The sequence below is a fragment of the Ceraceosorus guamensis genome (assembly GCF_003144195.1).
Source record: "Ceraceosorus guamensis strain MCA 4658 unplaced genomic scaffold IE81scaffold_73, whole genome shotgun sequence".
Lineage (NCBI taxonomy): Eukaryota > Fungi > Basidiomycota > Exobasidiomycetes > Ceraceosorales > Ceraceosoraceae > Ceraceosorus > Ceraceosorus guamensis.
The window spans coordinates 65,219-84,388 of NW_020290068.1; the positions used below are offsets into that span (position 1 = coordinate 65,219).

Below are 19,170 nucleotides of genomic sequence, written 5' to 3' on the forward strand. Positions count from 1 at the left end.
GTCGGCGATCGCCTGATGCTCAACACCCTTGCTGACTCTCAAAACTCCTGCATCAGCAACAGCGCCCTCTGTTCGGATCGTCCGCGCCCGCGGCCGGGTCGCTATCATGCGCGCTCGCTGACACCAGCTAGGAGAGCACGTTTGCTCGATCGCGCACCCGCCCGCGCGCGCGGATGCTTGATTGCGGGAAGCAACAAACGATGAGATGAGCCTTGCAACTCGGAGGGCGCTGAAACGTGTCCGCATTCGTGATTCACTACTCTATGCAATGCAATGCATGCATGCATGCAATTAACCTCTGAGGGCTAGCAGTCAGATTCGAACCGCGCGCGCGCGAAACGTTCTGAGGCATAGGCGGCGCAAGTGATATATGGATGTCGAATCTTTGTGATTTGTGGATAGCAGCAAGTCACGAGTGTGAGTACAGTATCAGCCGGTGGGCATTGGCCAGCACAAGCAATCACAATCGTGACTGAAGCGGCCACAGCCAGCATGTACGATTACAGGCGATCGGTCGGTGCTTTGCTCTCGCCGCTCGAGCGAGCGAGTCCAGCACAAAAGTCTCACAGTCAGATGGAGAACCTCACACCGCTCGGCACGTCGAATGATCAAATGCAGAGCTTCGCAAAAGGTCCTTGACATTTTCTCACGACGTAAAGGATATTCTATTGCGAATGCGCCGCTGTAGCAAGCAACGCAACTACGTATATATCGAGAGTAGAACAATGTCGGACACAAGTGGTGTACATGAAAGCGAGGGGAGCCATGCGGGCAACCCGGGCGAATGGTATGAACTGGGTAGCAAAGCACTGGTCATTGCCACCGAAAGGGATTCAGAATCGTCATGTAGCGAGCCGCTTTCCTAAGCGCTTGTAGAGCGTGCGATCAAGCGAGCAAAAGGTTTGAAAAAGTCCCAAAAGAAGATCACCGCATTTCTAGCGAGACGCGGCCAAGAGGCTGCAAAGGGCCAAAAAAAAAAAAAAAACAAAAAAAGAAAACGACGCGCAATGTCCCCCCCCGCGACACCCACCTGCGCTACTGTGGCGCCGGGCTACTAGTGACAGCCAACGCCTTGATCTTGTTTGGCGTAGCGTTGCCGAGCAGCTGCATCTGAGTCATGGTGACGCCGACGGTGCGAAGCATAGAGGAGAGCCGGACTGCAGAGAGAGAATCGAGACCGTAGCTGCTCAGTGGTGTGTCGTCGTCGATGTCGCTCGAAGGGATGCAGAGCGCTTGCGAGATCACCCTGTCAACCGGATTGCTCGACTGATCCAGAGCGCCATTGGCACCGGGCAAGGTAGCCTTTTCGCTTGCAGTGCGAAGGTCCAAGTGACGAGCAAAGGCGTTGTTGGGACCCAGCATATCCGTGACCAGCCTCGTGTCGACGTGGGGAATGTAGAGATTCACTTTGCGCTGCTTGCGCACGTTGATCGAGTCGATGATCTGATGCAGCACGCTCTGCATCGTGAAGCTGATGCCGGTCTTGGCTGCCGCTTGGATCAGCCAACCGGGAATCTTCCCTCCTTGCGCATCGATGACGCTCTGCGTCCAACGAGCAAATTGGCCAGCTCCGAGGACGATGGGAATGGCAATGGAAACTGCGTTGGGAATGCGGCAGACGATACCTTCCATGGCTGTGCATGCGGCCGCGTAAGCAGACTGAGCAGCAGCGCCGTTCCAAGACGCGACGCTCGAGCAGGCAACCAGCCAATCGAGCTGCTTCGGATCGACGATGCGGGTCAGAACTTCTAGGCCGAGATACTTGGACTCTCGCATATTGCGATAGAGCGCGTCGGGTACCTTGGTAAAATGGCCGCCTTGCCAGGAGAGCGGCATCCAGATGATGCCTCTGACATTGGTGAGGCGTCCGAACAGCGCGCGCGTTGCGCCTTCATCCATTGCGTCGCACGCAACGAGCTCAAGATGGAGATCGGGGACGCTTTGCAGGTAGCGGATGAGAGCAGCTTCACGCTCCATGTCCCCGCGCTCAAAGCGGGCGGGGCCGGTGCGGCTAGTCAGAACGATGTGACGTGCCCCGAGATTGTACATCTCGGACGCAAAGCCGGCCCCGAGACCACCACAGCCACCAAGCAGCACATAGGTGGCCAACGGGTCAAAGGCGAAATGCCGCATTGTCTGCGCATTCTTCTCGACGTCCGCAATGAGTCGCGTCGAGATCGAGTCTAGCGAGAGCGTCTCCCCTACCGCAGTCGAAAGCGCAAGAGGCAGCCACTCGGATAGCACACGACCGATGCGCACTGGTGAGCGGCTCACCAGGAGAGGCACATTGACCGACACGAAACGACCGATGCGATGTTGGCCTTGCTGAGCAACGCTTGCGTCGGCAATGTTACAGTCCAGCTCGACGCCAACTCCGTCTTCGAGGTGAAGCGGGTTGGAACGGTGGTCGGTTGACGTGAGCCGAATGAGCAGATCGAGCTTGTCGTGCTGGCCTTCAGGGACTGCCCAGCCTTTGGCCAAGAGCAAGCCATTCGCGATGGCAGAGACAGCCGCATCGTCTGAGACCGACGCAGCTTGCCCATCTTCCACCATGGCGTACTGCAAAGCCAGACCCACCGAGAAGGCAGCAACGACCACCGCAGGAGCACGCTCGAGGGGAATCGTGCTCGGCAACACCGCCACAGAGGCGATCCGAACGTTGATCACGTTTGAAAGGTTGCCTGCCCAAATACCCGCGACGTGCGTGCCTTTGTCGAACGTCTTGCCCTCCGAGGTGACGACGCCTGCAAAAGCATAGACACATCCGATGTCTGTCAAGGGCGCAGTCGCGATGACATTGACTGTGGCCTCTGATGTGGAGAGAGATGCCAGCGTGACAGGCAGCAGCTCGGAGGGCGCACGTGGATCGAGCTGCCAAGTCGTTGGCGTGTGCTCAGCGACGGGGTCCAGGTCGATGGTGACCATTCGATGGACTTGAGGCCTGCCATTAGCGTCGAAACGAAGCTCCAGCTCTGAGCCTGCCCAGACATCTGGCGACTCGAGTATGACGGTACGCTGCTCGGCCGTCAGAGCAGGATCGAACAGGACTGTCGTGAAGCTAGAGAGTAGGGTTAGGCGAACGTCAGGTGGATGTGCGCGCAGCTTTCTGCGCGGTCTAGTCTCGGACTCACCGCCAAGTCAGATACTCGGATCGCAAAGAGCGCGTCAGGCCCAGGATCGATTGTCCAACGCCTTCGTCTGCGGCCGCGATGGTGACGTGGACGCGTTGATTGGCGAGGTCCCAAGCTTCGACATCTTTTTGCAGCTTCGCAACCTCGGACTCGTCGTAGTAGAAGACGTGTCGCAGCATCTCTGTCGGTGGGGTGAGCTGCTGAATTTCCTTGGTCATCAGCTTGCGCACCTCGCCAGAATCCTGATAGAACAAGGCCAGGTTGCGAGACAGGGTCGGTTCGTGCGCAGGCTCGACTAGCGCGACTCGATCCATGTGCTGGGAGAAGAAGCTGTGCCAGGCGCCGGCAGATTGAGTCGGGTGTTCGCGGTGATCTTCCATTCCGAACCAATCTTTGAAGCTTCCAAAGATGTAGTCGATGAAAAGAGCTCCGGGAGCTTGAGTCTCATTCACGCGACCGTCCATCTCGACCACTCCCACCATTGCGCCGGGGGCCATGTACTTTTGCAGATTGACCATGGCCGTGGGAAGGTTTGCCGCGATGTGGAGCACGTTCGACATGCAAATAAAATCAAAGGAGTGTCTGTCCGATGCTTTGGTCAGCCCGCTCTGTCCCGTGAACAGATTGAAGGCTGCAGGCGTGACACCGCTGTCTTGCGTCAGCGTCGATGCCGCCTCGGCAGCAAGCTGCACGTTCACGTCCGTGATGACAAACTCGACTGCCGGCTTCTCGGATGTGCCATATGTGGCAAGTTGCTGAACGACACTGTTCAGGTAGCGCGTGAGCTGTCCCGTGCCGGCTCCGACTGTTCGAGCAAAGAATCCATGCATCAGCTCTGCACTTTTCCATCCGATGAGCGACGCGAGCATATTGCGCACCTTCGAGGACTCGAACGACATGCTTGCCTTGAGCCGCACACTGCTTTAGGAAATCCCCGAACACGCTGGCAAAAAGCTCATATGTGCGGTCGTGCAGAGCCATGGCCTTGTATGCTCGGCTCATTAGGTCATCATTATGAGCAAAGAGGACCGGCAGCGAAGCCTGCAGGGGAAGTGGCAGATTGAGAGCGGCTCGCAAATGAGAAACCCGCTTGTCCAGACTCACGGTATTCGAAGCGAAGACATCCGCGAGCACGCTATCCAGACGACGGATCATCTCGGTGTACACTGTCCACTCTTCCGACGTGCCCGGTGATGGCTGAAAGTGAGTGCTACGTTCGGGACGTGCAAGGGCTCGTTGAGCCATCGCATAGTAGCGTTTTCGGTCGATGCTCGCATCCGCAGAAGGTGGCTGAGAGGGCATGTGTCGAGCTAGGGATTCGATGCAAAGTTGATCCAACGCCTCGAACAGCTCTTCGCGAGAGGGCGGTGGAGCCACGCTTGCCGGAGGAGCCAAGTCCAACGGCAAAAGATCTGCAGGCTGCCACTCCATGTCGTAGCGCTTCGTGATTGGTTCAACAGGCTGAGTCGTGTATTTGCGGCAGTGAACGCTCTCGAAAGTGATGAGCACCTCGCCCTCCTCATCGCAAATGTCCATATCGTACGTCAAATGGTGCGGTGCGTACTTTGTGCGTCTGACATGGCTGATCAAGGTTGGCCTTGCCAAATTTGCATCGTAAACAGTCACGCGGTCAAAAGCACGAGGCAGAATCGTCTCGACCGTTTCTGCACCGTTGTGGGACAAGAACTTGGCAAAGTCGGCGGCGCAGGAGTGGAGAGCTGCGTCGATCACGCAGGGATGCACGCGATAGGCTTGACGCTCACTTGGACGCAGCCCATCGAGATACGCCAGAGATTCCCCGTCCTTGCCGCTCCACTTGTTGATTCGGCGAAAAGCTCCGTTGAATTCTGCAGTGCCGGCCACGAGCGTGTAGAATGTCTCTTGATCGATGTGCTTTTCGAACCTGCTCAGGATCTGCGCCAAGTTCTTTCTTGGTGGCCTGCTGAGCGTTTGAGGGTCGACGGCGTAAGCGTTTCCCTTGAAGTGGGGCTTGGATGGGCCATTCAGGCTTCCTCCGCTTCGGCTTGTGATCAGATACGTCGCTCCATCGCGTTGCACTTTGACTTCGATGGGTCGCTCTCGAGCTTCCACGATTGGCATAGCGCCGAGCAATTCGCCGCCGCTGATCACATTGATGCTGGAGTCTAGCTCGAGGCCAGTCTCGAGGAAAGCTGCACCAGGTATGATTCGAGCGCCATTGACCTTGTGCTCGGCCAGCTCGGGATGCGTCGCACAGCTGATCTTGAATTCTGCAGCATCAGGGGCGTAAAGCGGCGGATGATCGGCGAGGCTGCTCCACCCAGGCCGAACGTCTCCTGGCCAGTGTGTCTTCTTCCACGGAAAGGCAATGACCGACTTTTGATCCTTCCTCTCGGCAGGATCGGCGTACAAGAGGCTGTGGTACTGCACTGTTTTGTGGCCGCTCACGAAAAGAGTTCCAACCGCTTTGACAAAAGCTTCCGTGTCCGCTGGGCAGGTCGCAGGAGCCTTGTTGCGTCTTTCCATCACGGGAACGATGTGCTCAACACCTAGTTCGCCGAGATAGGCAGACAAGACTGGATGCGGGCTGAGTTCGATGGTAGTGTACGAGTCCGCCGCCTCGCTCTCACCGCCGAGAAAGGCTTGAGCTGATCGAATCGCTGCTACAAATTGAACGGCTTCGCGACTGTTGCTCCACAGATATTGGGCATCCTGGCGCCTGTCGACTCGCTTGCCAGTCACAGTCGAGAAGAGTGGGAGCTGGGGGGAGGTGATCTGAGCATCATAACGAGCCCAAATATCGTCGATGGTTTGAATGAAAACGTCTTTTGCCGCTGAGATCGCTGCCGAATGCATCGGAGACTCGGTGCGAAGTGCGCGGGCAAATATGCCAGAATCTTGGGCAGATTTGACCACTGCATCCACACGCTCTGCGGAGCCCGAGATCGAAAAGGCGCCGTCGGCGTTGTACGCGGCCACGTCGACGTGTGCTCCGCGCTGTGCAGCTTGCAGCAAGAGCTCGTCCAGCTGCTTCCGTGTGGCGTGAACAGCGGCCATCTTGCCCTTGTATTGCCCAAAGATTTGACCTCTGGCGATGGCCACCTCCATGGCAACATCGCGAGGTGCGGCGCCCGAGACGTACAAAGCAGCCGTTTCGCCGGCGCTATGGCCTACGATGGCATTTGGCACGACTCCGAAGGATTTCAAGAGGTCGAAAAGAGCAATTTGTACCATGCAGATGGATGGAAACACGACGCTCGCCGGCCAAAGCGCTGAGCCTTCGAGCGTCTCCGACTTGGCCGAGGGACTCCACTGGAATAGCTGCGTCTCTTGCAAGAGGGACTTGCCGGTGACGCGAGCGTAAACTCGGTCACTTGCTTGAATGCTCTCGCGGAAGGCTGCAAAGTCGCGGTACAAGCTTCGGCCCATGTGGAAATGCTGAGGTCCTTGACCAGAGAGGATGAAAAGAAGCTTTGGCTCGGTCGCAAAGGTTGTCGGTGCCAAATTGCGAGGCTTGCTGAAGGCTGTCACGAGACGACCGGTCTCTGACTCGACGAGCGCGAAGCTTCTGCAAGGCATCGAACGAGTCTGTCTGGCAAGGGCAGCCACATCCAGCGAGTGTGACTGAAGCTGCGTGGCCGCTTCGCTCGAGACAGCACTGGCAGATCTGGGAGTCAGACCTCCGGCAAAGCAAAGTGAGAAGCTGGCTTGATTCGAGGTGCTCGCCGCAGCTTGCTGACCAGCGACGGCCTCGATGATCGCATGGCCAGTAGCGCCACCAAATCCATACGACTGGATGGAGATGATGGATTTCTCTTTGCCGCCCTTGCCGAGAGGCTCAGCGGAGGTGGGCGCGCGCATATTCCAGCTCGCCCAGTCGATGGCGCGGGACGGCGTCTGGAGGTTCGGTTGAGGCGGAACAATTCCCGTGCGAAGCATGTGGCACACCTTGATCAAGCTCATGATACCGCTGACCCACTCCGTGTGGCCGGTGTTGGCCTTGAGCGTACCGACAACCAGCTCCCGACCCTGCCGGCCTTGCGAGTACGTCTTTCCTGCAGCATTGGCTTCGATGGGGTCACCAACTTTTGTGCCGGTCGCGTGCAGCTCGACATAGTCGACCTCCGAAGGCTTGCGACCGATCTTTGCATAAGTCTCATCAATGATGCGCATCTGAGCTGGTCCAGAAGGTGCAGCTTGCGACTGATTACGTCCGTTTGAGCCAATAGCGGTAGCAAGGATGTTTGCGTGGATGCGATCGCCAGCCTTGCGAGCGACGTCGGCACGTCTAAGCACAATTGCACCGCATGCTTCTGATCGTACGTAGCTATGCGCAGCGCCGTGGCGTTGTGGGTGAGCTGCGAGTCGCGAAGCGAAGGAAACGCTTAGCAAACCCCCACTTACCCGCTAGCTTTATCATCTAGGCTTCTGCAAATGCCATCTGGAGAAAGCACTCCGCTTTGGGAAAAGGCGACCGTCGAAGTCCAGCTGGCAATGAATGAACCCCCCAACGGTGAGCCCCTGAGCGCCCGCGGAAGCATGGGCTTTTGCGCGGGCTTTTGACTCACTCCATGGTCAGATTTGCGCCGACTACGACGGCTGTGTCGACCTCTCCGCGACGAATAGACTCCGAAGCCAAGTGCAACGCAGTGAGACCGGTGCTGCATGCAGAGTCCACGGTCATTGTGGGTCCTCTGAGGTCAAGCAGGAAACTGACGCGATTCGACAAGAGACTGTAGGCTTGTCCTTGCGCCGTATGCTCATTGATTTCGTGCTCTTCTCCTTGCATAGCAAGAGGGCTACCGCTTGCGATACCAAAGCACGCCGTTCGACTTCCTCGGTAGTCGATGCCGCTGTCGTGTAGCGCCGAGAAGGCCATCTCTAGCATCATGCGAGCAGTTCCAGACATGCGGGAAGCCTCGGAGGGTCCGATGCCGAACTCCAACGGATCGAAAAGGTCAGTGTCTGTCAAGAAGCCGCCCTTGTCTGAAAGTGCCTTGCCGACGCTGGTACCGACGTGCAAATCGCGATTGAAGCGTCCAGGGTACGCTTTCACGCCAGACTTTTGCTCGAGCAGCATGTTCCAAAGACCTTCAACATCCACATTGCCTCGTCCCACCTCCCCGGGAAGCATGCAAGCCATACCGATCACGGCGATCGGCTCTTCCCACCACGCATGCAGCAGGTGACCATTTTGGAGGGAATGTTGTGCGTCTGCGTGGTTCGATGCGTGGCCATCGGATGCGCCAGCGTGCGCTCCGTTCGCGTAGCCATTTCCGTTCCGCGACGGCGCGACCGCGCCATGGGTGTCGAGTACGCCAGGCATCTTGGGATTTGCTGTCGGACCTACGCACCTGCACACTATTTCCGGACGTTGGAGGAGCGCGTTACATTCATGCTTCGCAAGGCTGCCTGGATGTGGACCACCATGCGTTTTGAGAGTGGTCTTATGTACCTTTTGCGAGATGGGTGGTGACCGCAGTGCTTTCTTTGCTGCGCGCGCACACACACACACACACACACACACACACACACACACACACACACACACACACAACATCTGCTCTACTCGCACCACGCGGTCCGTGCACAACCAATCTAGTCAGCCTTGATCGGCAACGCGCAAGTGATTAGATGCTGGCGTATCGAACCGCAACCGCGGTACTATCAACACGAGCCGATTCGAAGGGCTCTTGCGATAGCGGCACGCGTGCAAGATAGACGACTCAAGCAATTAATGGCTCCGTCGAAGGCTCGCTCTTGCTGTTGTAGAGTGCGACAAATAGCAAGTCAGAAGAGATTAGGAGTGGGATGGAAAGGCTAGTGTGTATAGGAGGGATGATGCGCTGGCTATGCACCATTTACGCTAGACTTTCAAAGCGCGAAGTGAAGCTCTCTCCCAATCCCATATCTGCAGCAGCAAACGTTCCCCTCCCCCCCCCCCCCCCCGATCGACATCAATCGGTAAAGCAGCTTCTGGTTCAGCATGCCCTTTCCTGCACGCCCGCCCGTATCCGAAGTGGCTGTCCATCGCATCGGTTTTTCGGACCGTCGGCGTTCGAAGCGAGGGTGGTCGCGAGGTGATGGTGCAGTGCAGTGCAGTGCAGTGCAGGACTGCATGTGTTGTGTGAGGGCAATCAAGATCTGCACACCGATAGCCACGAGTGCCGAACGACAAAGTGTAGAGCATGTGCATGTGCATGTGCATGTGTAGGGGCCCCTCCGAACAAGCAAGCTAACAAACCAGATGAGAAGCACGAATTGCGCGCACACACACACACACAACAATCACAATTCAAATCGTCAAATCGTGAATGTCCCCTTCCTCGCTATATGGCCTTTCATCCGCGGAAGCGTGTGCATGTGCATGTGCATGTGCATCTCGCCATGCATGGCTCGTCCGCAGAAACATGTGGAAAATAATTAAGCTGCATCTGCAGCATCTGTATATGCGCGCGCTGCAGCTAGGGCTGTGAGACTGGCCCGCCATGCAGCCTATAGCTGCCATTCGTGTTGTGTGAGTGAGCACGGCTGGAAGCTAGAGCGCAGCACCCCATTAGCTCGCCATGCGATGCAAACTCCGACCCTTCTCACAGTCAACACTACTACTAGAAGAGAAGTAAAGAGTCGTTTCTGCATGTGGTCCAAGCTGGTGGATAAGCGGATCGAAGCGTTAGCTAGGCAAGCGCTCGCTCGCTGACCGACTTGAATCGCAGCTGCTAGGTGCGGTGCGGTGCGGTGCGGTGCGGTGCGGTGCGGTGCGGTGGTGCTGCAGGCGATGGGATGCCGCGCAAACGTGATCCGATAACCATCGCTGCATGCTGCGCGCAGTCGTCGTCGTTCAGTCGATTCCTTCTTCTCGCTACGTCGGCACTGAACCATGCGTGGGTATGCATCCATCCGCAGAGGGAGGTACACATACGGGGGATTGTTGATCGCAATCACAACAGTTGTGTGCAGAAAGCAACCTTGTTCATGGTCCCCCGTGACGAGGGAAAGCCTGACCCCTCACGACGGAACTTTCAATCGCAATCGTGACCGGCGAAGATGCTCTCCGCTCTCCGCTCAACTCACAACAACTACGTCTTCTCTGCTATGCGCAGACTAGCTCCGCTGAGCGCCCACACCCGTGACCCGGAAGTGCAATTTGAATGACCAGTGCAGCCGCTTTCATGCGGATCGTCGCACCTGCCAGCGCCAATCATGCCAACAAAGCTCGGCGCTTCGGGCGGTGCGAGGTGCCGTTTGTCGGGACGATGCAGGACCGCGGTGTCCCCTCTCTCTTGTCCCAGAGATGCAGTTTATCGGATCAAATGAATGGGGGATGGGCATTAGGCATCTGTTTGCGCTTCTCGATCATTCCGAGTTGGCTATCTCTGGTTGTACGTACGATATCGCCTCCACTTTGTGAATGATGATTCGTGTATAGCGCGGCATGCATGCTAGTTGCCTTTCATGTATGTAGGTACGAAATTGGGTCTCGCTTGCCTGCCGCGCGGTGGTCAAATTGAAGCCGTGAATCAATGAATGTGTGGATGGTGTGAATATATGTTAATTGCAAGGATGACGATCGAGCTCAAGCTGCATATATGCCACTTACGGGCTTCTCTTTAGCTACACTCACGACTTTTGGTGTCTCTGCGGATCCACGCTAAGCCGCGCGAGGGCGCGCGGAGCCAGCTGCAACAGTCATCGTGAGTCTGATGAGTTCTGCATGGTTGTCATGCATCAGGATGAGTGCGTGCTGACTTGCTTTCGCCGAGTGGCGCCGCCATCGCGCATGCATGCAGTCAAGGACTGTAGACCCTCTCGGTTGCATGCTGCTGCAGACCCCACCCACGCGGAAAGTGCCGGCTTCACTTCTACGCGTGACCGAACCTACGATGCTCTTGTTCGCGTCGGACACCTGCTAACGCGCGCGCGCACACAGGCAGGCTCGATCGCCTTTCTGCTGCATCATATGGGTCAGCATCAGCCGCGGCTCTACTCACACTGGTCAAATCTTGCTGCTGCTGCTGCTGCTGCACCGTCTCGCGCATGGCGAAGCCGCGCGCAAGAAGCGCGTGGGAATATGCTTTGATGCATCGCAGCTGGCGTATTCGATGCGACTTGGACCTTTCATGGCTCATGAGTGAGTCGCTGCTGCTGCTGCTGCTGCTGCTGCGGCTGCTGCGTGGGATCGTGCGTGCCCACCGTCAAGAATGGGCCTTGGCTGTGACACGACAAATGTGAATGCCGCCTATTCATGACCATCGTACTCTGATGAAGGTCGGTTCTCGGGGCTCTTCATCGTCTACTTGAACGTGCATGATTGCGACAGCCAAATAACGTGGATCGGGAATCACGAATCGACTCAAAAGCCGGGCGTCCAGAGAGCGCGGTTAGCTGGCTGAGTTTGAGTGAGACGCGTCCCCCGCGGCCTCTTTCGCACTCGCGTCTGCGACCTGCGAGAGCGAACGTTGTTTCATCCGTCCGGTATAGGCCGGCGTGAGTGTAGCCTTTTTCGGCCTCGCATTCAGCATCACAGCTCTATCCTGTACGTGCTGCACGGGATGAGCCACTGTGGAAGAGCGAGCGTGGTTTGAAAGTGAAAAGCAATTTAAGCTTCGAGCGCGTCTGCGCCTCCCTAGCTGCGGCCCAAGTCCACGCAAGCAGCACATCATCACCCCGGCGGGCTTCTGATCGAGCAATGGCGTCAGCGATCGCTTTTTCTTGCCAGAGCGTGCGTGAGGGATCATGCAAACAGAAATATGAAAATGGATTCGAATCACGAATCTCAATCATGATTCAGATTGATCATGCCTGCGACTCCAAGACTTTGACTACATTTTATCCAGCCGCCGCCCCGAGACGCCAAACTTTGCTTGTTCGGGAAGGTTGCTTGGAAAAACCTTGCCGGGAAGTTTCACTTTAGCGCCCCGGATCGGGCCAACTGCAGCACTTATTACCTTTTCAATCGCCGTCGAGGTGAAGCGCGCGGCTACAGAGGCGTGCGTGCGTGCGTGCGTGCGTGCGTGCGTGCGTGCGTGCGTGTCTGATCGCTTATTGCGCCGAGTTGGTCAGTCATTGATTGATTAAAAGGTCACCGCGACGCGACACCGAAAGATTGCTTTGCTGCTTGCTGCTGGATGGTTTCAAATCCCGCTAAGAACACTCACGACTTTGCCTCCCTCCAAGCCCATGTAATGATGTAATAATTTGCTCTCTAGCGAGCCCATTTGTACGCCTTTCTGCGTTAGCGCAACGACGTGAGAAGCCCGAGGCCCACGTCGTGCATGAATGAAGCCCATGCGCGTGCACGATGAGCAAAAGTCCACGGGTTTGAAGCGCGCGGGCAGAGAGAGGCAGGCAGGCCGACATTCGTGATCCTGGGCACACGCGGTCGACTGCTTCGTCCAGTGAGTGCTTCGCGATCGAGTGACGATGCGGTGGCATGGCCTTACACGGGCAAGTATAGAAGCATGTGTTGCTCATCCGCTTGCTAGCGCGTTGTCGGATCGAGGTCGTGGCGTAGTCTGAGAGCAGCCGTGCTGGGCTTCTTCCTTGCGCCCAGTGTGAGTCTTGAGTAGCATGCATGACACCTATAGCCAACAAGCAAAACGAGTGGAGAGGGAGAGAGAGAGAGAGAGAGAAAAGAAGCCTGCTCGAGTCCAGTTCTGGCGCATACCTTTCGCGCTAAAAATGCAAGCGTTGTTGTGAATGAATGCGCGCGCGCGCATGTATGTATGCATGCGCAGGACAGCATCTCTTCGACCACCCGCCCACGACTTCCCCTCAGCAAAGGCGTTGGTCGCAATTGACGGGCGAAATCATCCGAATCACGAATGCCAGACCCAAGACTAGACTTTGCGCAGCGAGCGCCTTTTCGCAAGCTTGTTGGCATATGCATTCATTCGCATGTGCGTTTGCAGCTCCGAGGGCATTTGTATGGATGTGCATGCCATGGTCGTCTGTGCTGTCGTGCAGCATGCAGCGATGCAGTCAAAGCACGATGATCGCCGAGCCAGGATGTGACTTTTGACTTTTGACTTGGACTTGGTCCAGCGAGCCTGGAGCGTGCAGCCCGATTTCTGCGCTGCTTCTAGATAAGCTGAGCGGCACTTCGACCAATGGCCTGAGAAATGCCCATCCACCTGACGACCCACATCGTCCGCCTCTCATCTTCTCCTCCTTCCCTCCTTCTCCCTTGCCCCCTCATCCCGTCCACCGCCATCCCAACCCTCCCTACTCGTTGCCCAACATGGCGACGCAGGCGATGGAGAAGACCCTGTATCATGCCCAGGTATCACTCATCAACGCATACGCCTTGCTAGCGATCGAAGCCTACAACTTTATCCTCCAAACACCCGCAGACATCGAAATTTGGAAACTTCAGATTGCCATTTGGAAAGGCCAAAGACCAGGTCCGAAGCTGAATCTATCTTGGATGTTCTACCAGGCCGTGCGATGGTCCATCTTGCTCAATGTCCCGGCCGCCCTGCTCGTCAGTGGCCGACCGGCTAGCTGCTCTGCTACGCTCAAAGCGGACTGGGCAATCTTGACACTCGCAGAGACCGCATCCGCCCTCCTCTTTGCCTTTCGAACCATGGCCATCTGGCGCGGAGCTCTTTGGGTCAAGATCTTTATGGGCTTTGGTGTCTGCTGCGTTCTCGGCGTATGGGTCTCCATCATCCCATTCTTGGGCGCGACAAATCTTCCAGCTGCACCTTCGTACGGAGCAGGCTGGTGCGCTGGTCTAGTTGCGCCATCCTGGATCTCCGCTGCCTACTTCACTAGCGCCGCTTTCGACCTGGCGGTCGTTACGCTCACATTCTACACGTACTCGAGAAGCCGAATGGATCTCTTGGCTGGTCGACGTCGTAGCAGCACCACTGGCACTGCTCCAGCAACCAGCACACCTCTTCTGCTCTTTTACAGAGATGCAGGCGGCTTCTTTGCGCTGAGTTTTGCCGCGCACCTCATCAACGGTATCTGGCAATTGACGCTTCAAGATCCAGTGCTGATCACGCTCTTTCAGCCCTACGCCACTGCGGTCGTCTTGGGAGCAGCTCCTCAAGTGTACATCAATCTACGTCTGCACGGCACTACGAGACAGGCGCCCGCTCCCTCCAGCTCCTACAAAGAAGGCGCCAGTGGCACCGGTACCGGTGGACCGAGCACCGGCGGAGCAGGAAACAGCGCTGCAGCTGTCAGGAGGCAGCGTCACCAGAATGCTCTGCGAGCGGATCCCTTTGACCCGAACGGTGATCCCAACGAAATGTACCACAATGCCGATGGTACCGGCATGCTGCCGCTCTCTGCCGGCGGCGCGCAGTCGACCAGCTTCCAAAAGCGGGGAGGGGGGGCCAATGTCGGTCTGGCCTCTCCTACCGGCTGGCAACGCACTCCCGAGTCGATGACGAGCCCCATGTTCGCAGCAGCAACGCCTTACCAGATCCAAAGTGGCGATTACAAGTCTCCCAGACTCGACGACGAACGAGAGTCGTTATCGAGCGCGATCAACTTTGCCGGCTTCAACAGCAGCGTGGGCACCGCTCCGCTGCATCCCGAGGCGCCTTCGCCCACTTCGGCCCCAGCAGAGAGTAACGGTATTCCCTTGAGGCTCAAGGGCTCCCTCGACGCCCACGACGCTCGAATGGACCCGCTTTCGCAGAGAGCCGTGTTCGACCAGAGGTCTCAACATGCGCCCATGGGCTCTTCCACACCTCTACACGACGATTTCGAGATTGTCAATGAGCGTCAGCCTCAGGTGCCTCAGAGTAGCGACTTGGGCATCGGCATCACGACGCATATTCAACAGTTTCGGGATTGATTGGGGGGCGGGGGGGTCGAGCGTGGAGGCTTGCGTTGCGCCACTTGCAAAGAGGGGGATAGGTAGCGTCCGCTCGGACCCATGACTCCGATTTTCTCTTTTCCTTCACCTCCGAGCCCGCGAATGAATGGCCCGTGCTCCATGTAATCTCTCCTTCCTGTATCCAGCATCACCCGCGCGTTTGTTTCGAAAGGCGCAGTCCAAAGTAATGCGATTTGGCGCACATGCTTGAGCCGAATCGCCGATCCGATCCGATCCTCCAGTCGAGCGAGGTCAAAGCAGAGCTAATTGCAACGGTGATGCGAAGTGATGAAAAGGGTAGAGTTGTTAATCATCGCAAGTAGTCAAGTCGATTTGCGACGCACACGCGCACGCATGCCGATTCGGTTCGGGTCGCTTGATTCGGCCTTTAGCTCGATCGTAGCTGCACGTATATACGTGCAGCTAGCTAGCTAGCTAGCGCAACGCAACACCGCCACGTCTTTGCTTGAACATTTGCGCAAGTGAAAGCGAAGCGCTAGAGACGGGCTTCTAGTCGACTGTACGATGCGCATCTAGCGAAATCAGATCAGTCACGAGTATCTTTCCAATTGGCGCAAAAGGGCATCTTTCTCTTTGTCGAGTTGCGAAGTTGCCAAGTCAGAAGAGAGTCCGTGCGTGCGCGCGCGTCGAGTCGACATTCGCGATCGACTCGCGATTTTCTCTGCTGATGCACGCGCGCACGGCCGGCCGGCCGGCCGGCCGGCCCGCTTCATCGATCGCGTCGGCGCGGCGCCGGCGCCGCAGTCCCAATCGTTGAATGCACAAATCACTCAATGGGGCTATAGCTATAGCTTCAATCATCACTTCTATGAATTGAGATCGGTGCGGCTATATAGCAAGCAGCAGCCCACGCCATGCCATGCCATGCCAGCGCCCGCCGCGGTAATCTCAATTGTGAATTCACAGGCGGCGTAAAACGGGAAACGGGCCAGGGCGGAGCAGAGGCAACAGCAGCGGGGAGCAGGAGCAGGAGCAGCAAGCAGCAGCAAGCAGCAGCAAGCAGCAGCAAGCAGCAGCAAGCAGCAGCAAGCAGCAGCACGCATCAACGCTCGATCGCTCGATCGCGCTCGATAATCAAGTCGACTACTGACTCGAGCTGGAGATCGTGCAGAAACGCGCAGATGGATTGCCCGCGCGCTATATAAGTCGAGTGCACGCATGCATGCATGCACGCTAGCTCATGCAGCATGCAGCACTCGAGCGATGGTTTCCCCGCCGCCTCAGCTCTGAAGTGACGAGGCACGGCCACTCATTGTGAACGCCATTTGATTGCACCCGCGGGCGTGCACGCTCACGTATCAGAGAGCGAGCGCCCTTTGCCGCGCCACGCGGCGCCGCGCCGCCGAGCATGAGCATGAGCATGAGCATGAGCAATGCACCACCTACCTTTCTCACAGCCTCGATCTCACCTCCACTCACGACTCACGACTCACGGATTCACCGACTCACGACTCAGGACTCGTTTGAACAGCAATGCCGCACGCACGCACGCACGCACGCACGCACTCGGCGCACGCTCAGCAAAAGGCCAAAAAAAAAAGGAACGTGCGAACTGAACCTGACCTGACTTGATCGCATCGCATCGATTTACAAATTACACGCGCCACGTCTGATCACCCAATCGTGAATCGGGATAGAAGCAAGCATCTGCCGCACTCATGCAAGCAAGCGCACAAGCGCACAAGCGCCCATCCATGCGTTCAGTGACCGCGACTGGCGACTGGAGACTGTCGACTGCATGGCGACCATTTGAATACTGGCAAATCACCGTCTCACATTCGGCATCATAAAACAGATGCCTGCTGCTGCTGCTAGATATATTCCCCCCCACTGCGACACTTGTTCACTCCACGCGCTGCTGCTAGCTGCTGCTGCTGCACCAAAAGCTTTTGCACGCACGACGGCGAACGCGGGCGTGGATTTGAAGCCCCGCGCGCGCATACACACACACACACACACACACACACATACACACACAAACACACACGCGTAAATCCCCCTCGTTGTGAGCGCTGCCCCCGAGAACTCACGCACTCCGCCCCGACCATGTCGTCCAATGAGAATATCGAACAGCTGGCCTTTGACTTTGTCATCGTTGGCGGAGGCACCGCTGGGCTGGTGTTGGCTAATAGGTGAGTGGGAGTGGGAGTCGCGCACAACAGAAGCTATGTGACCAGCTGACGCCTGCCTGCCTGCCTGCCTGCCTGCCTGCCTACCTGCCTACCTGCCTGCCTGCCTGTCCGCGTCTGCTTTGGGACCACGCAGACTTAGCGAGGATGGGAGCAAGCAAGTGGCGGTGGTGGAAGCGGGAGGTAGCGGCAAGGGAAATCCGAGCATCGAAGTGCCCGGAATGGCCGGTGGACCAGGAACGTTTTTGAGTGCTGCTGATTGGGCCTACTTTGGCGAAGCAGAGGAGCATCTGGGCGGTCGCAAAATCTACTATCCGCGCGGCAAGCTGCTGGGAGGCAGTTCTGCCTTTAATGCGATGATGTGGAACAGGGGCTACAAGGCCGAGGTGGATGCGTGGCAAGAGCTGGGCAGCGGCGAGGAGCAGGAGCGGGAGCGGGAGCAGGAGCGATGGAGCTGGCAAAACGTGCTGCAGTACGCCAAAAAGGCAGAGACGCACACTCCGCTAAAGCAGGACCCGCAAGGCGCACGGCAAGCCGGCTTCAATCCGGATTTCCACGGAACCAATGGTCCTTGTCCCACCACCTACTCCAACCACTACTACCCGCAGCAAGATCGCATCGTACCCACCCTCATCAACCTGGGCGTGCCTCGCTTCGAGCATGGAGGAGATTCGATGGGCGGCAACAACGTCGGCGTGGGCTACACTCCATCCGCACTCTTTCCAGACACGCAAAAGAGGGTGGACAGCGAATTCGCTTACCTCACCCAGCAAGTGCTCGATAGACCCAATCTTAAAGTTTTGCAGCACTCTCTCGCCACCAAGATTATCTGGAGACAGGCCAAGCATGGTCAGGATGTTGTGGCTGAGGCTGTCGAAGTGGAGACGCGCGATGCTGGGGCGGACGAATCGGCACCCAAGCAAAGAGTCACCATCAGGGCGCACAAGGAGGGTGAGCCGTTGTGCACTCGATCGTCGCCGCTTACAGACATGTCCGATGCTCACCCCCCATGCACCGCTGTTCCGCGGCCAAGTCATTCTTGCTGGAGGCGTCTTCAACACTCCTCAGCTGCTAGAGCTGTCAGGTGTCGGCGATGCAAAACTCTTGAGCTCTCTAGGCATCGACAGCGTTGTGGACCTGCCAGGCGTAGGCGAAAACTTGAAAGGTGAGCAGGGTCGCAAACGTTTTCCGCAGATGGCGTGCGGCTGCTGAGCCTCGTCCAATGTTGGCGCTGGCCAGACCACCCTTGCTTCCAGTCGCAATTTCAAATCAAGGGGCCATACAGTTTGGACAATATCATCCACGACCAAGCCTTTATGGCGGAGCAGTTCCAGCTCTTTGCGACACAGCAGACTGGCGTTTTCAACTTTGCCATGGACACCACGGCTTATCTTCGCGATGGCCACCTAGAGGTCAGTGTGAGCGCGTCGAGCGCGGCGGGACTGTTGCGCATGGAGCTAAGATTGTCTGTCCCGCACTCATCACAGAATCTGTCGAGCAATTCGATCGAAATCATCCAAAAGGTTACCTCTGACGCCAAGCGAGAGCAAGACGGATTGAGCGGACTGCACTCCACCGTTCGAGACGGTATTTCTACTCAACAATCCCTCATGACCAAAGCGGCATCCGATTGGCCACAGATGGAGCTGTGCGCAGCGCACATTTACATGGATCACACCAAACCGTTGGAGCACCCCGATCCTCGTCCACACGCCAACATTACCGTCTTTACAGTGATTCAACATCCATACTCCCGCGGAAGCGTCCACATCGCTTCGAAAGACGCGACCCAACATCCTAAAATCGTCACCAACATTCTCAAACACCCAGTCGATCAGCATCGAGCCGTGCTGGCTTTGCAACTGGCTAGGAAATTTGCCAAGACGGAACCGTTCAAGAGCGGTGTGGTCAAGGATTTGGGTATCGGAGAAGACCAACTGCCAGATGATGCGCCTTATGACTTGTGGCTCAAGCACGCCAAGGAGCAGGTGACGACCGAGCGTGAGTCGAGCGCGAATGAAGGGCGCGTACACATCAAAAGGCCCCCTAGACCTCGTCGATTTACCACCCCCCCCCC

The 19,170-nt window shown here is 57.1% G+C and overlaps 5 protein-coding genes across 5 annotated transcripts; 2 read left to right on the top strand and 3 right to left on the bottom strand.

Moving 5' to 3' along the window:
• Positions 1–1,017: 1,017 nt before the first annotated feature.
• On the bottom strand, positions 1,018–8,498 carry IE81DRAFT_368437 (ketoacyl-synt-domain-containing protein). The gene is made up of 6 exons (XM_025517147.1): positions 7,679–8,498; positions 7,515–7,598; positions 4,236–7,437; positions 4,010–4,172; positions 3,132–3,936; positions 1,018–3,058 (listed from the first exon to the last, which is right to left on the bottom strand). The coding sequence occupies exons 1-6, from the start codon at positions 8,434–8,436 to the stop codon at positions 1,036–1,038; spliced, it is 7,035 nt and encodes a 2,344-aa protein (XP_025367432.1). The 5' UTR covers positions 8,437–8,498; the 3' UTR covers positions 1,018–1,035.
• Positions 8,499–9,461: 963 nt separating this feature from the next.
• On the bottom strand, positions 9,462–10,135 carry IE81DRAFT_234515 (hypothetical protein). Its single transcript, XM_025511160.1, has one exon. It carries the CDS (start codon positions 10,008–10,010, stop codon positions 9,606–9,608), a length of 405 nt encoding a protein of 134 aa, XP_025367433.1. The 5' UTR covers positions 10,011–10,135; the 3' UTR covers positions 9,462–9,605.
• Positions 10,136–12,221: 2,086 nt separating this feature from the next.
• Positions 12,222–12,887, bottom strand: IE81DRAFT_234535 (hypothetical protein). The gene has a single exon (XM_025511161.1). It carries the CDS (start codon positions 12,684–12,686, stop codon positions 12,255–12,257), a length of 432 nt encoding a protein of 143 aa, XP_025367434.1. The 5' UTR covers positions 12,687–12,887; the 3' UTR covers positions 12,222–12,254.
• A 175-nt stretch (positions 12,888–13,062) lies between these two features.
• On the top strand, positions 13,063–15,182 carry IE81DRAFT_325748 (hypothetical protein). Its single transcript, XM_025514615.1, has one exon. The coding sequence runs from the start codon at positions 13,351–13,353 to the stop codon at positions 14,920–14,922; it is 1,572 nt and encodes a 523-aa protein (XP_025367435.1). The 5' UTR covers positions 13,063–13,350; the 3' UTR covers positions 14,923–15,182.
• A 2,730-nt stretch (positions 15,183–17,912) lies between these two features.
• On the top strand, positions 17,913–18,411 carry IE81DRAFT_325749 (hypothetical protein). The gene has a single exon (XM_025514616.1). The coding sequence runs from the start codon at positions 17,940–17,942 to the stop codon at positions 18,303–18,305; it is 366 nt and encodes a 121-aa protein (XP_025367436.1). The 5' UTR covers positions 17,913–17,939; the 3' UTR covers positions 18,306–18,411.
• The last annotated feature ends 759 nt before the right edge of the window (positions 18,412–19,170 follow it).